General features: G+C 32.4%; 3 protein-coding genes across 3 annotated transcripts in view; 2 read left to right on the top strand and 1 right to left on the bottom strand.

Annotated features, from left to right (window-relative positions):
- LOC143630866 (uncharacterized protein At4g33100-like) overlaps positions 1 to 16,178 on the top strand; it is a 70,965-nt gene that overhangs the window by 5,094 nt on the left and 49,693 nt on the right. The window lies entirely within an intron of this gene.
- Positions 132 to 3,913, top strand: LOC143630865 (glutamine synthetase, chloroplastic-like). The gene is made up of 14 exons (XM_077099763.1): positions 132 to 198; positions 1,111 to 1,364; positions 1,455 to 1,494; positions 1,570 to 1,673; positions 1,755 to 1,803; positions 1,906 to 2,012; positions 2,082 to 2,169; positions 2,244 to 2,372; positions 2,457 to 2,531; positions 2,914 to 2,967; positions 3,082 to 3,119; positions 3,211 to 3,370; positions 3,449 to 3,509; positions 3,617 to 3,913. The coding sequence occupies exons 2-14, from the start codon at positions 1,117 to 1,119 to the stop codon at positions 3,754 to 3,756; spliced, it is 1,293 nt and encodes a 430-aa protein (XP_076955878.1). The 5' UTR covers positions 132 to 198; positions 1,111 to 1,116; the 3' UTR covers positions 3,757 to 3,913.
- LOC143630916 (uncharacterized) lies at positions 4,917 to 5,270 on the bottom strand. The gene has a single exon (XM_077099804.1). It carries the CDS (start codon positions 5,268 to 5,270, stop codon positions 4,917 to 4,919), a length of 354 nt encoding a protein of 117 aa, XP_076955919.1.

Genomic DNA, 16,178 nt, shown 5'->3' with positions numbered 1-16,178 from the left:
GAGACCTTTTAACACCTTTAAAACATAATCTCCTCCACCCATAGTCACACCCCTATCTCATTTTCAAAGGCCAATCAACTCTTTCCTTTTTCTTTTCCTTTTTTTATTTATAAATAAATAACCACTTTATTCCCTTTTACAACTTCCATTTTTTCTCAGTCTTTTGCCGCCACAAACCACTTTCCGGCCACTTCTCCGGTAAGTGCCTCATCAAATACATTCACAACTCATTGCTTAATAATATGTGAACTTAACTCTATGTTTTTAAGGATCCTTTATTTGATTAATAATGCATGATATTAACAATTCATAGCATTTCTTACTTTATTCTTACATGCATCTGCCTTGTTTTTCCATGTGCTTATGAAAAAAAAGACCAAACTGCCCTTGTAAGTGAAGAATATGTAAACTTGATCATATAATAAGTAGATTTGCATCACAATGCATATTACTTTTGCCTTTTTGAATCTGATACTCCTTTTTAGTTGCTAGAAGGTTGTTTAAATTTGGCCATATATTTAAATTAGTTAAAGTTTTAGGAAACTAGGGGAGGCTCCAGCGAAAACCACATTTAGCTTGAAAACTCGTGAAACCATTTTTAAACAATAATTTTTTAGATTGCGAGGTTGCATATCTGTATGTATATGTATTTCATACGAGGCAAATATACGTAGATTACGAGCTACATATATGTACTTTCACTAACTATACAAACACACACACACACATAAATATATATATATATATATATATTTGTTTGTTTTGGTAAAAATTAATAACATATAAAAAATGAATTTTTTTTAATTAGTGTTTTATTTGAACCCCCTCAAGGAAACTAATCCCAAAAGTGTGGGAAAAAAGTATGTCATTAATAAAAAGATAAAGCCTTAATTAACTGATTTCATTAAGTTTCAGTTGATTGGTAGCATAAGAAGTGCTTGATTGTGGTGGTAGGATCATAATAAAAATAAATACATACAAACATGAGTGGAAGAATTTTATATTAATTTGATTATACATCTAAATAAAAGTGATTTGCTTGCTATGGTCACAAGAACCTGCATGGTTGACTTTTTATTGACTTTGCTTTTATGTTAATAATATGATTAGGTGAAAATGGCACAATGTTTGGCTCCTTCAGTGCAATGGCAAATGCGGTTAACAAAGAGCTCAACGGAACCAAGCTCGATGACATCCAAGATGTTCAACTCTTTTTCCTTGAAGCAAAACAAGAAAGGCGCACTCAAAACCGCCACAAAGTTTAGGATATGCGCGTCGTCAAATGGAACCATTAACCGACTTGAAGATTTACTAAACTTGGATGTATCTCCTTACACTGACAAGATCATTGCTGAATACATTTGGTATATGACTATATTCTCAACCCTTCATAGTATAAAAGATTTTGTATATTCATAAGTATTTACATCAATGTTTTTTATGTTCTGAAACAGGATTGGAGGCTCTGGTACCGACGTGCGCAGCAAATCGAGGGTATGCTGGCTTTTGATGCTATGAAAGTATGAATATTTTTGGATCATATGCTATTAAATAATTTATTTATTGCAGACAATATCAAAACCGGTTGAGCATCCTTCGGAGCTTCCAAAGTGGAACTATGATGGATCAAGTACCGGACAAGCACCAGGAGAAGACAGTGAAGTTATCTTATAGTAAGTCTTATATTTATTTATAAAACTCATAAGTCTCATTTCATGTGATGAAGTAACCATGGTTAAAATTTAATATTTCAGCCCGCAGGCGATCTTTAAGGATCCTTTCCGTGGCGGTAACAACATTTTGGTGAGTTTAATCATTTAAGTAACCTTTTAATATAAAAGTTGCAAAGTAAAATGAAATTATGGATTTGATTTGATTAACTCTAACTGGTATATTTTTTCAAAGGTTATATGTGACGCATACACACCACAAGGCGTGGCGATCCCTACGAACAAACGTGCTAAGGCTGCTGAGATTTTCAGTGATCCTAAAGTTGTAGCTCAAGTACCCTGGTATGTTTGACTTTATAAGTCAACACACATCTCCTTTCAAAACAACTCATTTTATTAATCTTATTATAGGTTTGGGATTGAGCAAGAGTACACTTTGCTTCAGCCAAATGTTAACTGGCCTTTGGGTTGGCCAACAGGAGGTTACCCTGGTCCACAGGTACTATTAATGAGATTCATATTGGTGACAACTATTATTATTTTAAATTATTTATTTTTTTAAAAAAAATATAGGGCCCGTACTACTGCGGTGCTGGAGCGGATAAGTCGTTCGGAAGAGACATATCGGATGCACATTACAAGGCTTGTTTGTATGCTGGAATTAATATTAGTGGAACCAATGGTGAAGTTATGCCCGGACAGGTGTTTTTCCTACTCGTTTTTGTTATTTTTTGGTAAATTTAAAAGAAGAAATATTATCACATAAACAGTTATTATTATTCACAGTGGGAATTCCAAGTTGGTCCTAGTGTCGGAATTGAAGCCGGAGACCATATCTGGTGTGCAAGATACCTCCTTGAGGTACTGAACCTTATACATCATCAATTATTAACTATGCAAATATTGACCTTTTATATACAAAATATTAAGTTTTTATTTTCAGACCAAAATGACTTTTCGTTTAAAATAAAAAAAGTTAGAAGCGACTTACGATTTGTTAAAGTATACAAGTTATAATTAGATCATTGTTACAATAACTTTATTTTTTAATTTTATCATAGTTATCGTTGTAATATTGACCTTTTATATACAAGTTATTAAGTTTTTTATTTTCAAGGCCCATTTTTTCATTTGCCCCGAGCCCTTGAGTTCTTGAGGATTTTCGGGGACGGCCCTGTATGCAAAATTTCTGCAGTTATTTTATATCAATCGGAATCTTAATACAATTTACCGGTTTTAACAGAGAATTACCGAGCAAGCAGGTGTTGTCCTGACACTTGACCCTAAACCGATCGAGGTAACTTCTATTCATAAGTTAATGAGCTGAATATGCCACCTCTACTCACTCTTAGTGATCTTATATTTAACTATTTAACTATACAATTTTTTTTTTTAACTTTTGTATTGACAGGGAGACTGGAATGGAGCAGGATGTCACACTAACTATAGGTACCATTTATGATTAAACATTTAAGACCAACATTTGCAGGTTATTAAAATCATTTATTACATTAAAAAATATATTCTTAACAATTTGTAGTACTAAACCCATGAGAGAAGATGGCGGATTTGAGGTGATTAAAAAGGCGATTTTGAACCTTTCACTTCGTCACAAAGAGCACATCAGTGCATATGGAGAAGGAAACGAGAGACGATTAACTGGGAAACACGAAACCGCCAGCATCAACCAGTTTTCATGGGTATATATATATAAACACATTCTACTAAACTTTATTAAAAAAGTCAATTTTTCATAAGTTTTTTTGGTCAACTTTCAGGGAGTTGCTAACCGTGGTTGCTCGATCCGTGTGGGGCGTGACACTGAGAAGGCTGGCAAAGGTATTGAATTTAATTTAATTTCATTTTAAATAATTCAAACATTCATAAAAATAAAAATAAAAAACTAACAGATTTTTAAATATTCGGTTAATGTTAAAAACGTGTAGGTTACTTGGAAGATAGGCGTCCTGCATCAAACATGGACCCGTATACAGTGACTGGATTGCTTGCAGAAACCACAATCTTGTGGGAGCCTACTCTTGAGGCTGAAGCACTTGCTGCACAGAAGTTGGCATTAAACGTGTAGACTCGAGTCAACCAATATGTTCTTCGAAAGCTCGGTGTTCTGTTTCCAGTTTGATTTCTTCAACATTTTGTAAATAAGGGTCCCAAAAAGTCATATGCGCGTCATATTCAAAGCTATTTTTAGCGACTGGGTGCTTCTTTACAGACTGATAGTTTATGCACATTTTGATGTGTGCACTTGGTCCGGACTGAGTTTTATTCTCTTATTGAATTGTAGAAAAGACCTTCAGGATTCGGGGTGTATTATCTTTATATGAATATCGAGCATAAGTCACTAGTTTGTTAACTTGATGCGTATGGTTTTTTTAAGTGCTACAATACATTAAGCATTTAAGCAAGTTTAATGTGGCTGTTACATTATTAAAGTGAATAATATTTAGACATTTCTTAAGTTATCATAATCAATAAAGTTTTGAATATATGGATTAACTGAACTATTTGAACTCGGGTTGAAATTCAATTACTGAATTCGAATTCGAATATGGCATTCATTATTGAACAACATAAATGAGGGTTGTTAAGTGTTAACAAACTAGACTAGGGATTTAGAATTTTAGGTATTTAGGGATTTTAGTGTAATTACTTATTGGGTTGATCTAGCTGTGCGCACCAAACCGAAAAAAACAATCTGTAACCGAAGTAACCAAACTCAAACAAAAACCGACAGTCTGGTTTATATTTTCATTGAAACAGAATTTTCGGTACTTTGGGTTTTTCCCACAGTTATAACTAAAAAACCCAACCGAACCCGAATGCTAGAACAAAAAGTCGTAGAAGTCCTTTTGAAGCCGTGTGCGTGTATAATAAAAAAAAGCATAAATTGGATTCTAATTTCGAATCGAAACTCACAAATTCTCATTCGATTACTGAATTCGAATCGAACTAGAATTCAGTTCAAATATACAAAATCCAGTTGGAATCTAATTAGAATTTCAAGTTTTTCGAGTCTGATTCGAATAGTATACACCAAAAGGACAAGTTTTTCAAGTCTGATTCGAGTCTAGATATCTACTACTAAAACCAATAAGAAACATCACATATATATTGCTGTAATCAGAATCCATAGATCTCATACAAATATACAAATACATGAAGATGGATTTCAGTTTTGTAATTTATAAAAATATTTGAAGAGATATATATATATATAAAATAAATTGGTTATCCATAAACAACATTAAGATACTTATCCTTGATCCACCTAAAGCTCTTCCTAAACGACCCTTTAAGTTTGCCTTCAACCGCGTAAACTTTATACCCCGCAACTCTCTTCTTCCTCTGGAACTCAGAATCCCGAAAGCTCCAAGACTTGGAGGCTGATCCGTTAGTCGACTTCACTTTCTTCAACTTGAAATCATTCGCAACGACGATGTCCAAATTCGTTTGAGGGATTCGGTAAGTAGAAGGATACGAAACACTGTATGATCGAAAATCGGCCATTTTCGGGTTGTATGTGTCTAGCTGCATGTTTTTGAGGTCAGTGAAATCGTATGATCTTGATTTGTAATCAGCCATGGATGGATTTGGAGAGAAATGGGAGTGTTGAGTTTGAGTTTTGATGATGAAATAAAAATAAAAGTCGTTATTGGAGGCTGAGGAAGTCGTTGGTAATGGTCAACGACCACACATGTGACACAACTCATAATAAATATCTTATTTGTAGTTGTGTTGTGACCGGTCGTTGAATCACACGTGAGAAATCGAGAATATAAATAAATTGGTTTAAGTATTTAAGGTCAAGTTGTAGGCCAAGTTGTACAAAGTATAACGGGAAAATGAAAATACAAACATACATAATTGAAGCTATAGAAATACAAAACTACCAATAACAAAAGAAGCAGTTAAAGAGTAACAAGGTAAAAGTAAAATAGACATAAAAAACAACATATAATCATAAATATGTAAAAATAAATTACCTATAAATTCTCTCCGTGTAAATACATAAAACAACACACATGTCTTTAGAAATGTGCGACTCTAGGCCTCTAGCATATATATATTTTTTCTGATGAGATGAAGTCAATACACATACGTATTTTCCTTTATAAAACTTTATAAACTTGAACATATTTAAACTTATGTAGATTTTATCTATTTTACTCGTAAATATTTTATTTATTAATTCAATTTATTTGTAAATATTTTAATTAAAAACAAAGTTGAGAGATAAGAGAGACAAGAAATATGGCATCCATGGTTTGGGAACTCATATGTTAAAGAGAAGTAGGGAGACTAAATGATTTTATCACTAATCTGGAAGAAAGACGTAGTGAATGATGAGAGAGGTGAATGATGACACCCGATCTCAATTAAGGGTGATAAAGGATTTATGTTTGTAGGTTGACGGGTTAGACCCGACATGATACCAGAATTATGCACCAATTCAAACACGACTTTAACCCAAAAAAAAACATGTTGGACACATAAACTGTATTATGACACTGATTTTTACGAGTTGATACAAATACCACCCATTGGACCATTTGACCCGTATCTTTAATTTATTTTTATATAACTTACCAAAAAAGCAAAATGTAAACTCGGAAAACCAACTTGTTTGGTATCTTTACACTTAAGATATGTGTTATACCTATCACTGTCACTCAGTTTTACCTAAACATTACATCGCCACCTCTTATATCACTCGCTCCCGTCACTAGTTAACCCATGGTAAACCCATTGCTCATCTTTTTTTTAATATATATTTTTAATGCAATTAAATTTGTAGCAACAAAATAAAAATAAAATATATAACATTAATTAAATAATTTTCGTAAAAAAAACTACATTATTAAAAAAAACATTAAAGGCCAACTTTTTGGGTAATTTTATCTTTCAACAATAACGCCAATTCAATGTATTTTCCCGAAAGATGGCCGGTGCTAGTATAGTTATAATTCTAGAATCTTCTCTCAGCAAACGATATATTAATGATTTTGAGGGAAACACGAAGTATCAAATTATGAAAAAAGGTTCTTAATTGTGTTTAGTTGAATCCATTTGGTTAAAGAGTTTCAAAAAAAAATTATTTGATATAGTCGGATTTTTTTGACGAATGGTGCGTGTGGAGATGATTACTCCCACCACGCAATTATGCGGCAAGAAGGATTTGGTTGCTTGATTTTCATAGCACCCTCGGCTGCATGTGCTGCATTGGATGATTTGGGATGTTACCGTACCTTATAACACAAAGCATACCAAACTTTTGCTTATTTCCTGCTGAATTATATTGTTGTTACGAAAATCATATTAAAACCGAATTATGTAATAATTAAAACATAAATATATCATAGCATGTATGGAAATAAGAGAGTACACTAAGTTTATATCATCATTCCTTTCGTCCATTTCCATCTCGCTCTAACATAGCTATTTGCTAGAACAAAAGGCCAAATATTTGGTATCAAAAGGCTTCACCTTTGCGACTTTGATTTGGAAAGAGAAGGGCGATCAATCACTAGGAATCCAGAAGGAACTTGCTGACAGATGAAACTCATAGCGGAAAGAAGAGTTGATGGAAGTATTTGAAGAGCCGAATTTCGAATTACAAATTTAGGATTATATTTTAGGTCTGAATATTGCCACCCAATTTTAGGTTTCTATACTAACATAATACGTTTTTGTGAAGAGACTAAAATACCTCTTTAATTAAAAATAAAAAATAAACTCGTGCAAATTGTGATACTTAGAAACCAAACATGCAATACATGTAAACAAAGTGGACCATCCATGTAATTAGGGGCGGACTTAGTGTTGTGTCAGGGGGAGAGCGTAGGCACCCCCTTAAATTCGTACTTTTTTATATAAACTTTTAACATATTAGGTTCAAATACCCCAAATACCTCATTCGTGTTTTTTTAGTGCCCAAACCCAATTTTCTGAGCCCAACTCTTTAAACGCAAATTTAGTTTTGCTTTCACTAAATAACAATTAAGCTTAGATTGTTTAATTGTCTAACCACATCAATTATTAGTTATTAATACATTGATATAGTTTTTTAGTTTGATTGGACCGTTATAAAAATTAGACCAAAATATGATAGTATTCAGAGTATTATTTCTTTTTTATAATTCTACACTATTTAACTTTAATTTTTTTTATTTGTACATAAGAGTTTTGAGCTGTGATAATTATGCAAAAGTTTTTGTCAACTGTAATATGTATTTTGATGAAATTTACTACTTACATTTCTATATGTGGCTTATTTAATTTAATTTAATTTCTTTTGCCTGACCCATTTTGGTTTAACCCAATTTAGTTTGATTTGGCCTGTTCTAGTGTGACTTATTTAATTTAATGAAATTTAGTTTGGCTTGGCCTGTATTTTGATGAAATTTACTGCTTACATTTCTATATATGGCTTATTTAATTTAATTTCTTTTGCTTGACCCATTTTGGTTTGACCCAATTTAGTTTGACTTGGCCTGTTCTAGAGTGACCATTTTTGACATTCACTGGTAAAAATTTCTGGATGTAATTAAGTCTATTTTTTATAATTATTTATTTAGAATAAATTACACAGATCCATATGGTTCATCAAAATATCACTTGTCAAAAGATTGACACACTTAAAATCATGAGACATTCAAATGTGAAAGCGTTCTAAGTTTCAATTCAGCTTATGTTGAAAAATATACAAAAATTTCCAATTCAAGAAAAACTATTCCATTTACATTTATAAGTGTGAATTGTTCAGATCTTTAATGCCAATCACATACTAATTATCTAATACATCTTTAACAAGAAATCCACCCAAATATGAAATTGAACTCTTTTTTCCCCAAAACTTGCAGAGTTATTTTTTGTCTTCATCTGCAGATCCTATATATCCTAAAAGTTACATCGTAAATAAAACTCGAGTTACAACCGCTACTTAATTAACATGAACTTATGAAGCAAGTAACAGAAACACTACAACATATTATATCTAGATGAAAAAATTTAGGGTTTGTGCGCACAATTAACTGCATAAATTTAATGAAAATTCGTTTAAATCCTACTCATATACATGTCCATACTAATTAAAGAAGATCGGAAAACTTTGAGATTTAACAAAGACTCAATTCATAAGTTTAATGATTCAAACAATTTGTCTATGTTTTCAAGGGCATGAGCACGTTTTTCACATGTTTAAGTGTTAAGATTTATAAGTAATTTGCATAAAAATGCAGAAAAATATATAAGATTTGATGAGAGTAGAATTAAGAGAGGGGGTGACAGACAGAGGGTGAGCACGCATCACTTCAAGCATAATGAATCCCATATATATGCAAGAAAGGCCATGGGTGCTCACTCTCTTCTGTCACCACCCTTTACCTTTTTATGTGATAAGATATATACTTCTGTTTGTTGTTGCTGCCATAGAAGGAAACCCTAGTTTATATAAAGATATTTTGATGGTGGTACTCTTGTACTCTCATAATGTACTAAGCATATATTTTATGAATGATTTGATGTGTGAATCAGAAGTGGAGGTTTGTGACCTTTATATAGGCTCCTCAAACCCACTTTCCATTCCCTTCTCGATAGATGTATATAGTAGCTTTATATATTCTTCCTCCACATTTCAAGAATATTATTATTATCATTATTACACTAAATTATATGGATGATTTGAGATACATTGATATGAGCCTGTCTACTTTAGATTTTATTTCTTAACAATATATGTAGGAAATGAAATATTTTTTGTTTGGTATTCCATTGCTTGTTAGTTTTTAGTTTTTAACACTACTAGATTTAATTAGTGTTAAAATGAGGTAGGATTGTCTTTTCATTAAAAATAATAAAAAATCAAAAACCCTTTCCCTCTTCATTCTTCTCCCCGGTAGCCACCACCACACAGTACCATATCCTCCAAACGGCCACAAAACATAACATTACACGACACACTGTTTGGTAGTCTCTTAATGGTCATTAAGAGGCTACCTCATAATGGTTCATAGCCTCTTAATGGTTCATAGCCTCAGTTACCATTAAGAGGCTATGAACCATTAAACGGTAGCCTCTTAATGACCATTAAGAGACTACCAAATAGCCAGACTACAGTCAAGATGGTACTTGGGGGGGGGGGTGGGTGTGGGGGGGACTGAACCTTCAACGATCGCATTTTTAATTCAGACAACAATTCTCGCCTATATATGATCGAAACTCCAAGACAGGATCAGATCCAAGAAAAGTACAATGATTTATAAAATGATGAAATCATCATAATGTATTGTGTATTATTAATTACATGTGAGAAAACAATGATGATAACTACAAATGAAACCCAATCGAATCAGAATCACGTCTCTTAACTATGATAAAGATATTACAATAAACCTTAATTAATATATTCTATCTAATACTTTCATGTAGCAATGGACATCTATCTACCTATCCTAATAAAGTAAAATAAATGTAGACACTTGTCATGTTTTGGTTAATTCTTATAATTTTTTTTCCCTCCAAAACTAATATACCCTAATATACGTAATAAATCAATAATTATTCACTTTCCTTTTACACTATATTTATATAATATCTATATATTTTTATAAATATAAATATTAACATATTATGTTACTATATATTTCAAAATACTTGATGAATTTCAAAAATCAACAACAAATCATGTTTCTCAAATGAAAATTGTTTTGGGTTTTTTTTTGAAGTAAAATTTGATTTTATAGATCAAAAGTTGGTAAATAGATTGTTTTGTACAAGTTACCTACATTTAGGTCAAAATTTGTTACGGTTCAAAAATTAAAAATTTTGAATATTCTTAAAAGTTTGAAAATGCAAAATATATTTATCGTCAAATTTGTTATGGGTTCAAAGTGTTGACTTTAAAATGTCAAAAGTATGAAAGTTATAATTTTAACATGATTCGGGTTTCAAGTTTATTTTAAGTGTAACATTTCGGATTTTCCAAACCCGTATTTGTTTATGAACGAAACATTTTTAGATCTTTATTATTATTAAAAATCAAGTAATTATGAATATTTAAGTTTCTAATAATTCACTTTAAGCCCTTAAAGTTTTATATATTGTTTATTCATTAGTTATAACAAAACAAGTTCAAATATTGCTCAAATATCAAACATAAAGGACTAAAAGTGCCAACTTGTGAAACTTGCCCTTACCTGGACCCGGAGCGCCACGCGTTGGGCCACTTTTCCTCTGCCGCGCAGCGCGGTGGCTGATCTGCACAGAATCTGAGTTCGTTTTCGTTCGTTAGTTCGTTTAAGGTATAAAATTGATTATACTAGGTATGTTTGAGTGAATTAAGGTCCAAGTAAACATCATACAACTAAATACCATTCCCAATTCGTTTCTTACTGACCAAGATCAGATCTTTATGTAAAAATCGTTGATTCTTTCCTTAAAACGCATATACTTGCTTAAACGGGCCAAAAAGCCTATAATTAGTTCGTTTTATGTTTTTCTATATAAACAACCATTAAACATCTGCTGTAAACTTTAATCAAACCCTAAAGAACATCCTCCAGCCGTCCCTTACCTCTGTTCATTCTCCAACCCTTCGGTTTTTGCATATACGTTAAAGATTCAAGACTTGTTCGTTGACCTTGCAAACTCAAGGACCTTTGACTTCCGTTTCTCATCAATCCTTTCACTTTCCGGGTAAGTTGTAAACTGTAAAATCGTTCATACATATTCCCTAGTCAATAGCCTTCAATAAATTTCGGTGGTTGAAGGGTGTTGACTGGTCAATTGCTTTAAAACCCGATAAAGGGTAAAACAGTCAACAAGTTTGACTTTGCGTTTTATCATGCTTCTGGTCGGATTCAACGTTCGGTCCAGAAGACTTTTATTCTCGTAACAAAATTTTAAGGCTACTGCCAAAAACCCGACTTCCGACTCGCTGTTAGAATTCTGGTCTGTACCAGCTCGCTTAAACGTTTAATTCAACATAACTAGAGTTCTACTCATCCGTTTGGATTGATTCCAGCGACATTAAGTTCGTTTTTATTTATAGTTGCATATCAAAAAGTTTCAGGTTCTAATCAATTATCTCGTTTGACGCGTATTGGACGACTAGCTTATCCGTTGACTCGTTTATTCCTAATTATACTCACTTGCCTTTAATCTAAGGTGAGTTTGATCATTACCCTTTTTATACACTGTTTTCTAACATTTTTGGGACATATGCGTACTTACTCATATTTTCTATTCTATATATATACTCAAAATCGCAAACATGATTATTGTGTGAATATCAGTTGAATGCTATTTGCTAATTGCTACCTGTTTAATTGTTTACTTGATAAGGTTCGGATAGGTCCAACATATCCCCTTGTATAGGGTTCTCATTAGTATGATCATACGACCGTCTTAGTAACCAGAGCCCGATTCGCTTGGCAAAGTTAAACCGGCAAATTTAGTCATTGTAATTAATGCCCGATTCGCTTGGCAACGATTCAAGCACACGAGTATACTTGCTTTTGGTTTGTTAAGGTTTGATTAATTATTACCACATATATTGGTTTGCGCATTTAACACTTATATTATTTATTTATTATACATGTCATACCCCGACCAAAGGCGGCGGAACATGCCGATGTGTAACGATTGTCCATAAGCACATGACACTAATTAAAGTGACAGTATTTAATAAACTCATTTCATTTCACAACATCGAAAATGTCACATAACAATTATCCATAAAATAACCGTAAACAAGATATTACAAAATATGGCAAATTTGATATTGTTCATTTTTACTAATATCCTAAGGTCTTTGATGTCGTTTTCTTAACAATCATAAATCAACCAAGATGCAAACCTGCAACATTTCATAAAATAAAGTTTGTCAACACAAAGGTTTGTGAGCAATTCATAAGTTTAATCATATTAGTATATAATAAAGATAGCCACAAAACTTGCATACGAAACGATAAATAAAAGTGGTAATTTGGATAAATAGATATCGCTAAACACATTGGCGACACCTAGCTATAAGGGGATGCCAAATAGTCTAAAATTTTATAGTTATCGTTAATTGCATTACGTTAACGACACCTTTCTATAAGGGGATGCCAAATAGTCTCGGATTTTATAGTTCCACCAACCAAAAGCGATAAACACATAGGCATATAAGCATAGAACACCAAATCGAGCAATTATTTAGATAAAGTATACAACTACGTTTGTGGTTTAAGATTCAAATATAAAGCATTTTGTTGAATAAGTATGAAATGTCACCCCCAAAATAAAAGATGGAAAATGGGGTATGAAGTACTCACCTTCAAGTAGTAAACTTGTAAGATGATAATTTGGAGATTTGTCGGAACGACGAGTTTAACGCACAATGCCTAAAAAGAAAAGAAGTCTTGAATTTAGAAAGGTTGTCTTGAAGGTCTTTAAACAAAATAAATGTTGAGAAATGTAAATAATTAAAGTTTAAGGTTTTAAAATGTAACTATTTAAGAATTTATAATAATAACCCTTTAAAAATGTAAGTTTGCTCGAAACCGGGTTAAAGTGTCTAACCTTAATATTTACTCAACCTATGTTAAGTAATAAGGTGGATAACATGCAAGAATGCAAATCCCTTTGGAATAAAGATACTAAAACGGGTTTTTTTTATCGAGTGTTCGGGTTGTCGGTTCGGGTCTTGATAATTGGTCAAACCCAAAGTCAACTTTCCAAAATATTGAATGTTATGAGATAACTCAATAAAATTTAATAAGACTTAACCAAATATGTAGTTCCATTGTTTTAGAACTAACAACGCACGTTAAGCGAGTGTTCGGTTTTGTCGGTCCAAACTTTGTTATGAGATCAAGTTGGATCCAACATTTCCAAGTACTTAAGAAAATATTTAAAAATCAATTTGTAACTATTTTTAAAGAAATATACAAGTCTTGATGGCTAAAAAACACACTTGTGTGTTTTAAGCGAGTAAGAATCGGTTTGGTTTCCACATGTCCAAACACTAAAGAACTTGTATAATAATGTACAAATAAAAAAAATACTTTAAGTTTTATAACCAAAAGTTAACAATAAAGTCTTTAAACAAAAGTTCGGTTTTCGGTTCAGATTAAGACCGAGGTAAGATTCTACAAACCCATAACCATAGAATTTGTAAAAATAATTTTAGAAGCTTAGATCTAACAATAAGTATGTTTAAACAATTATTTAACAAAACTAGTAACAAAGTTCGGTTTACGGTTTAGAGCTATTTACGGTTAAACCGAAGCATAGACTCTTAAAAACCTATAACCATGGAACTTGTAAACATGACCAACAAACTAAAATAAGCAAGATTAATATGTATGAACAAGTTATATAGATGTATATATATCAAGGACACGAAGTCCTCCATGAAGCCTTGCATTATGAGGTCCGAAACCTCACCGACCGGAATCGGAGAAGTAACTGCCAAAGGTAAACAAGGGGTGTATATTATATATATGTTGCACAACCATAAACAAGTATTAATAAGGCTACATAAAGTAATTAAGATGAAAGACTAAAAATTTTCAAGAACATTTAAGAAGATAACCTTGAATCTTTGATGTTTGAGAGAGCTTTTTTTTCTTTTTGAGTTGTAGCAAGGGAAAAATGAAGAGGAAAGGTGGTGTATATATAGGGTAATGTTGGTGGTCAAATATGGGTGTGAGACACAAGAGTTTTCATGCAAAATGGATCAAGACAAAAACACAAAACAACAAAAATAATAATAATAAAATAAATAAATAAATAAAAATAAAAATAAAAATTAAGGTAGGATGTTTTCAAGACCCAACAAGTGTGAAACAATATTGTAACATAAATCCATCATTTTGATTATAACATAAGCTTCGGTTTACAAATCGGGTCGGTTTATATAATAAACAAATACAAAAACGAATACAAACAAGACCCGAAATTGATGAATGTCACAACAATGAGAACAATAAAAAAAAGATCGATCAATCAGTCATACCCAGTGGAAAATCCCACCAATAGCAGAGCTATAAGTAGGGTCTGGGAAGGGTGAGATGTAGGCACACCGTACCTCTATCCAATATAATAGAGAGGTGGCTTCCAAAGAGACCCTCGGCTCTAAAAATCATATGTATGGGAGGATATAAAAGTCAATCCAAGTTCAACAGTAATATATAATTAATAATACACTTAGTAATAATAATGATAATAATATATAGATATATTGAAATAGTAAGGATAAATTCCCATATGTGTGTGTGTGTGTATAAGAAAAGAGAATAACATAATGGCGTGTGACCAAAAATAAGGTAAAGAGAAGCCCCTAAGTTACTACTTTCTCCTTAGAAATCATTAACCTTAATTCCACGTCTCCAAGAATTCATATCCTCAGCCATGTCCGCAGAGAGGTTTAAGTCTAGCAAATCATACATAATCCTTTCATCTCAAGTCAATTTAGGTCTGCCTTTACCCTTCCTCCCCTCTATAGTAATATTTTCTACAGATCTTACAGGATTCTTTGTCTATCTTCTCTTCATATGTCCAAACCATCTCAATCTCCATTCTCTTATTTTGTCTTATATGTTAGCTAGCTACCCCTAATCTCTCCCGAAACACACCGTTTCTTATTCTGTCTAACTTTGTGTGCCCATACATCCAGCGTAGCATTCTCATCTCTGCTACCTCCATCTTCGGCTCTTGTGTCTTCTTGATGACCCAACAATCTGTTCCAATGATTAACAGTGTAGTTGATAAGTGATTTAGTAAATAACATATATCAGAATGCTCTAACATCGTTGTCGGCGGCTAGCTTAATTTCTTGAGTCACAAGCGTCGGTGGCGGAATTGGAGTAGGACTCAAACAAGTCAGTAATTAGAGTACTTATATTTGTAATCAAGTTTTTGAGTTGTATATTCTTGGTTATATTAAAGACTTAGAATTATCGAGTTTCTTATATTGTGTTCGTATCAATTCGGGACTTGGATCCATATGTTTATATGTTGTTTCACCAGACCTTGTTAGTAGCTTTGTTATTGACGGGATTTTTAATGGGTTTGATTGATTGATTGATAATATGTTGTTTTGGTCGGTGATGCTAGAAAAAAATTGATCACTTGATCACTTGAATACTTGATATCAAGTTATCAACGATGCATAGGTTTTGAACTTAAAGAGTTGAAGGAAATTAAGTATGCATATCCGGTATGGGACTGGATGGTTCCCTCATCTTTAAAACCAAAAAGAAAGTTAAAAAAGTGTGAAGGAACATGGTGATGAAAGAAACGAATATATCTTGGGCATGCAGTAAAGTAACCTAAAGTATATATGCTTTATGCATTAATAGTGCAATATTAATTGCATCATCATGATGCTTAACCTTAAGTTAATTAGTTTCCTTAATGGGCACATATTACATCATTACCTGCCCACTGTAAAGCACAAATGCAACCAATCAGATTCATAATTAAGGCCATTAGTTAGCCCCTTAA

This window comes from Bidens hawaiensis, unplaced genomic scaffold (assembly GCF_021521415.1).
Source record: "Bidens hawaiensis isolate Kalapana, Puna unplaced genomic scaffold, B.hawaiensis_p1.1 tig00005851_1, whole genome shotgun sequence".
Classification (NCBI taxonomy): Eukaryota; Viridiplantae; Streptophyta; class Magnoliopsida; order Asterales; family Asteraceae; genus Bidens; species Bidens hawaiensis.
The sequence above is the reverse complement of the archived record's forward strand: the minus strand, read 5'-3'. Positions and strand labels throughout refer to the sequence as shown.

Bases quoted from the DNA above. Each gene is read 5' to 3' on its own strand.
- LOC143630865 (XM_077099763.1), top strand. From the start codon at position 1,117: ATGGCACAATGTTTGGCTCCTTCAGTGCAATGGCAAATGCGGTTAACA. The intron at 3,371-3,448 runs GTATATATATAT...GTCAACTTTCAG, and splicing joins GCATCAACCAGTTTTCATGG to GGAGTTGCTAACCGTGGTTG. The intron at 3,510-3,616 runs GTATTGAATTTA...AAAAACGTGTAG, and splicing joins CACTGAGAAGGCTGGCAAAG to GTTACTTGGAAGATAGGCGT.
- LOC143630916 (XM_077099804.1), bottom strand. From the start codon at position 5,270: ATGGCTGATTACAAATCAAGATCATACGATTTCACTGACCTCAAAAAC.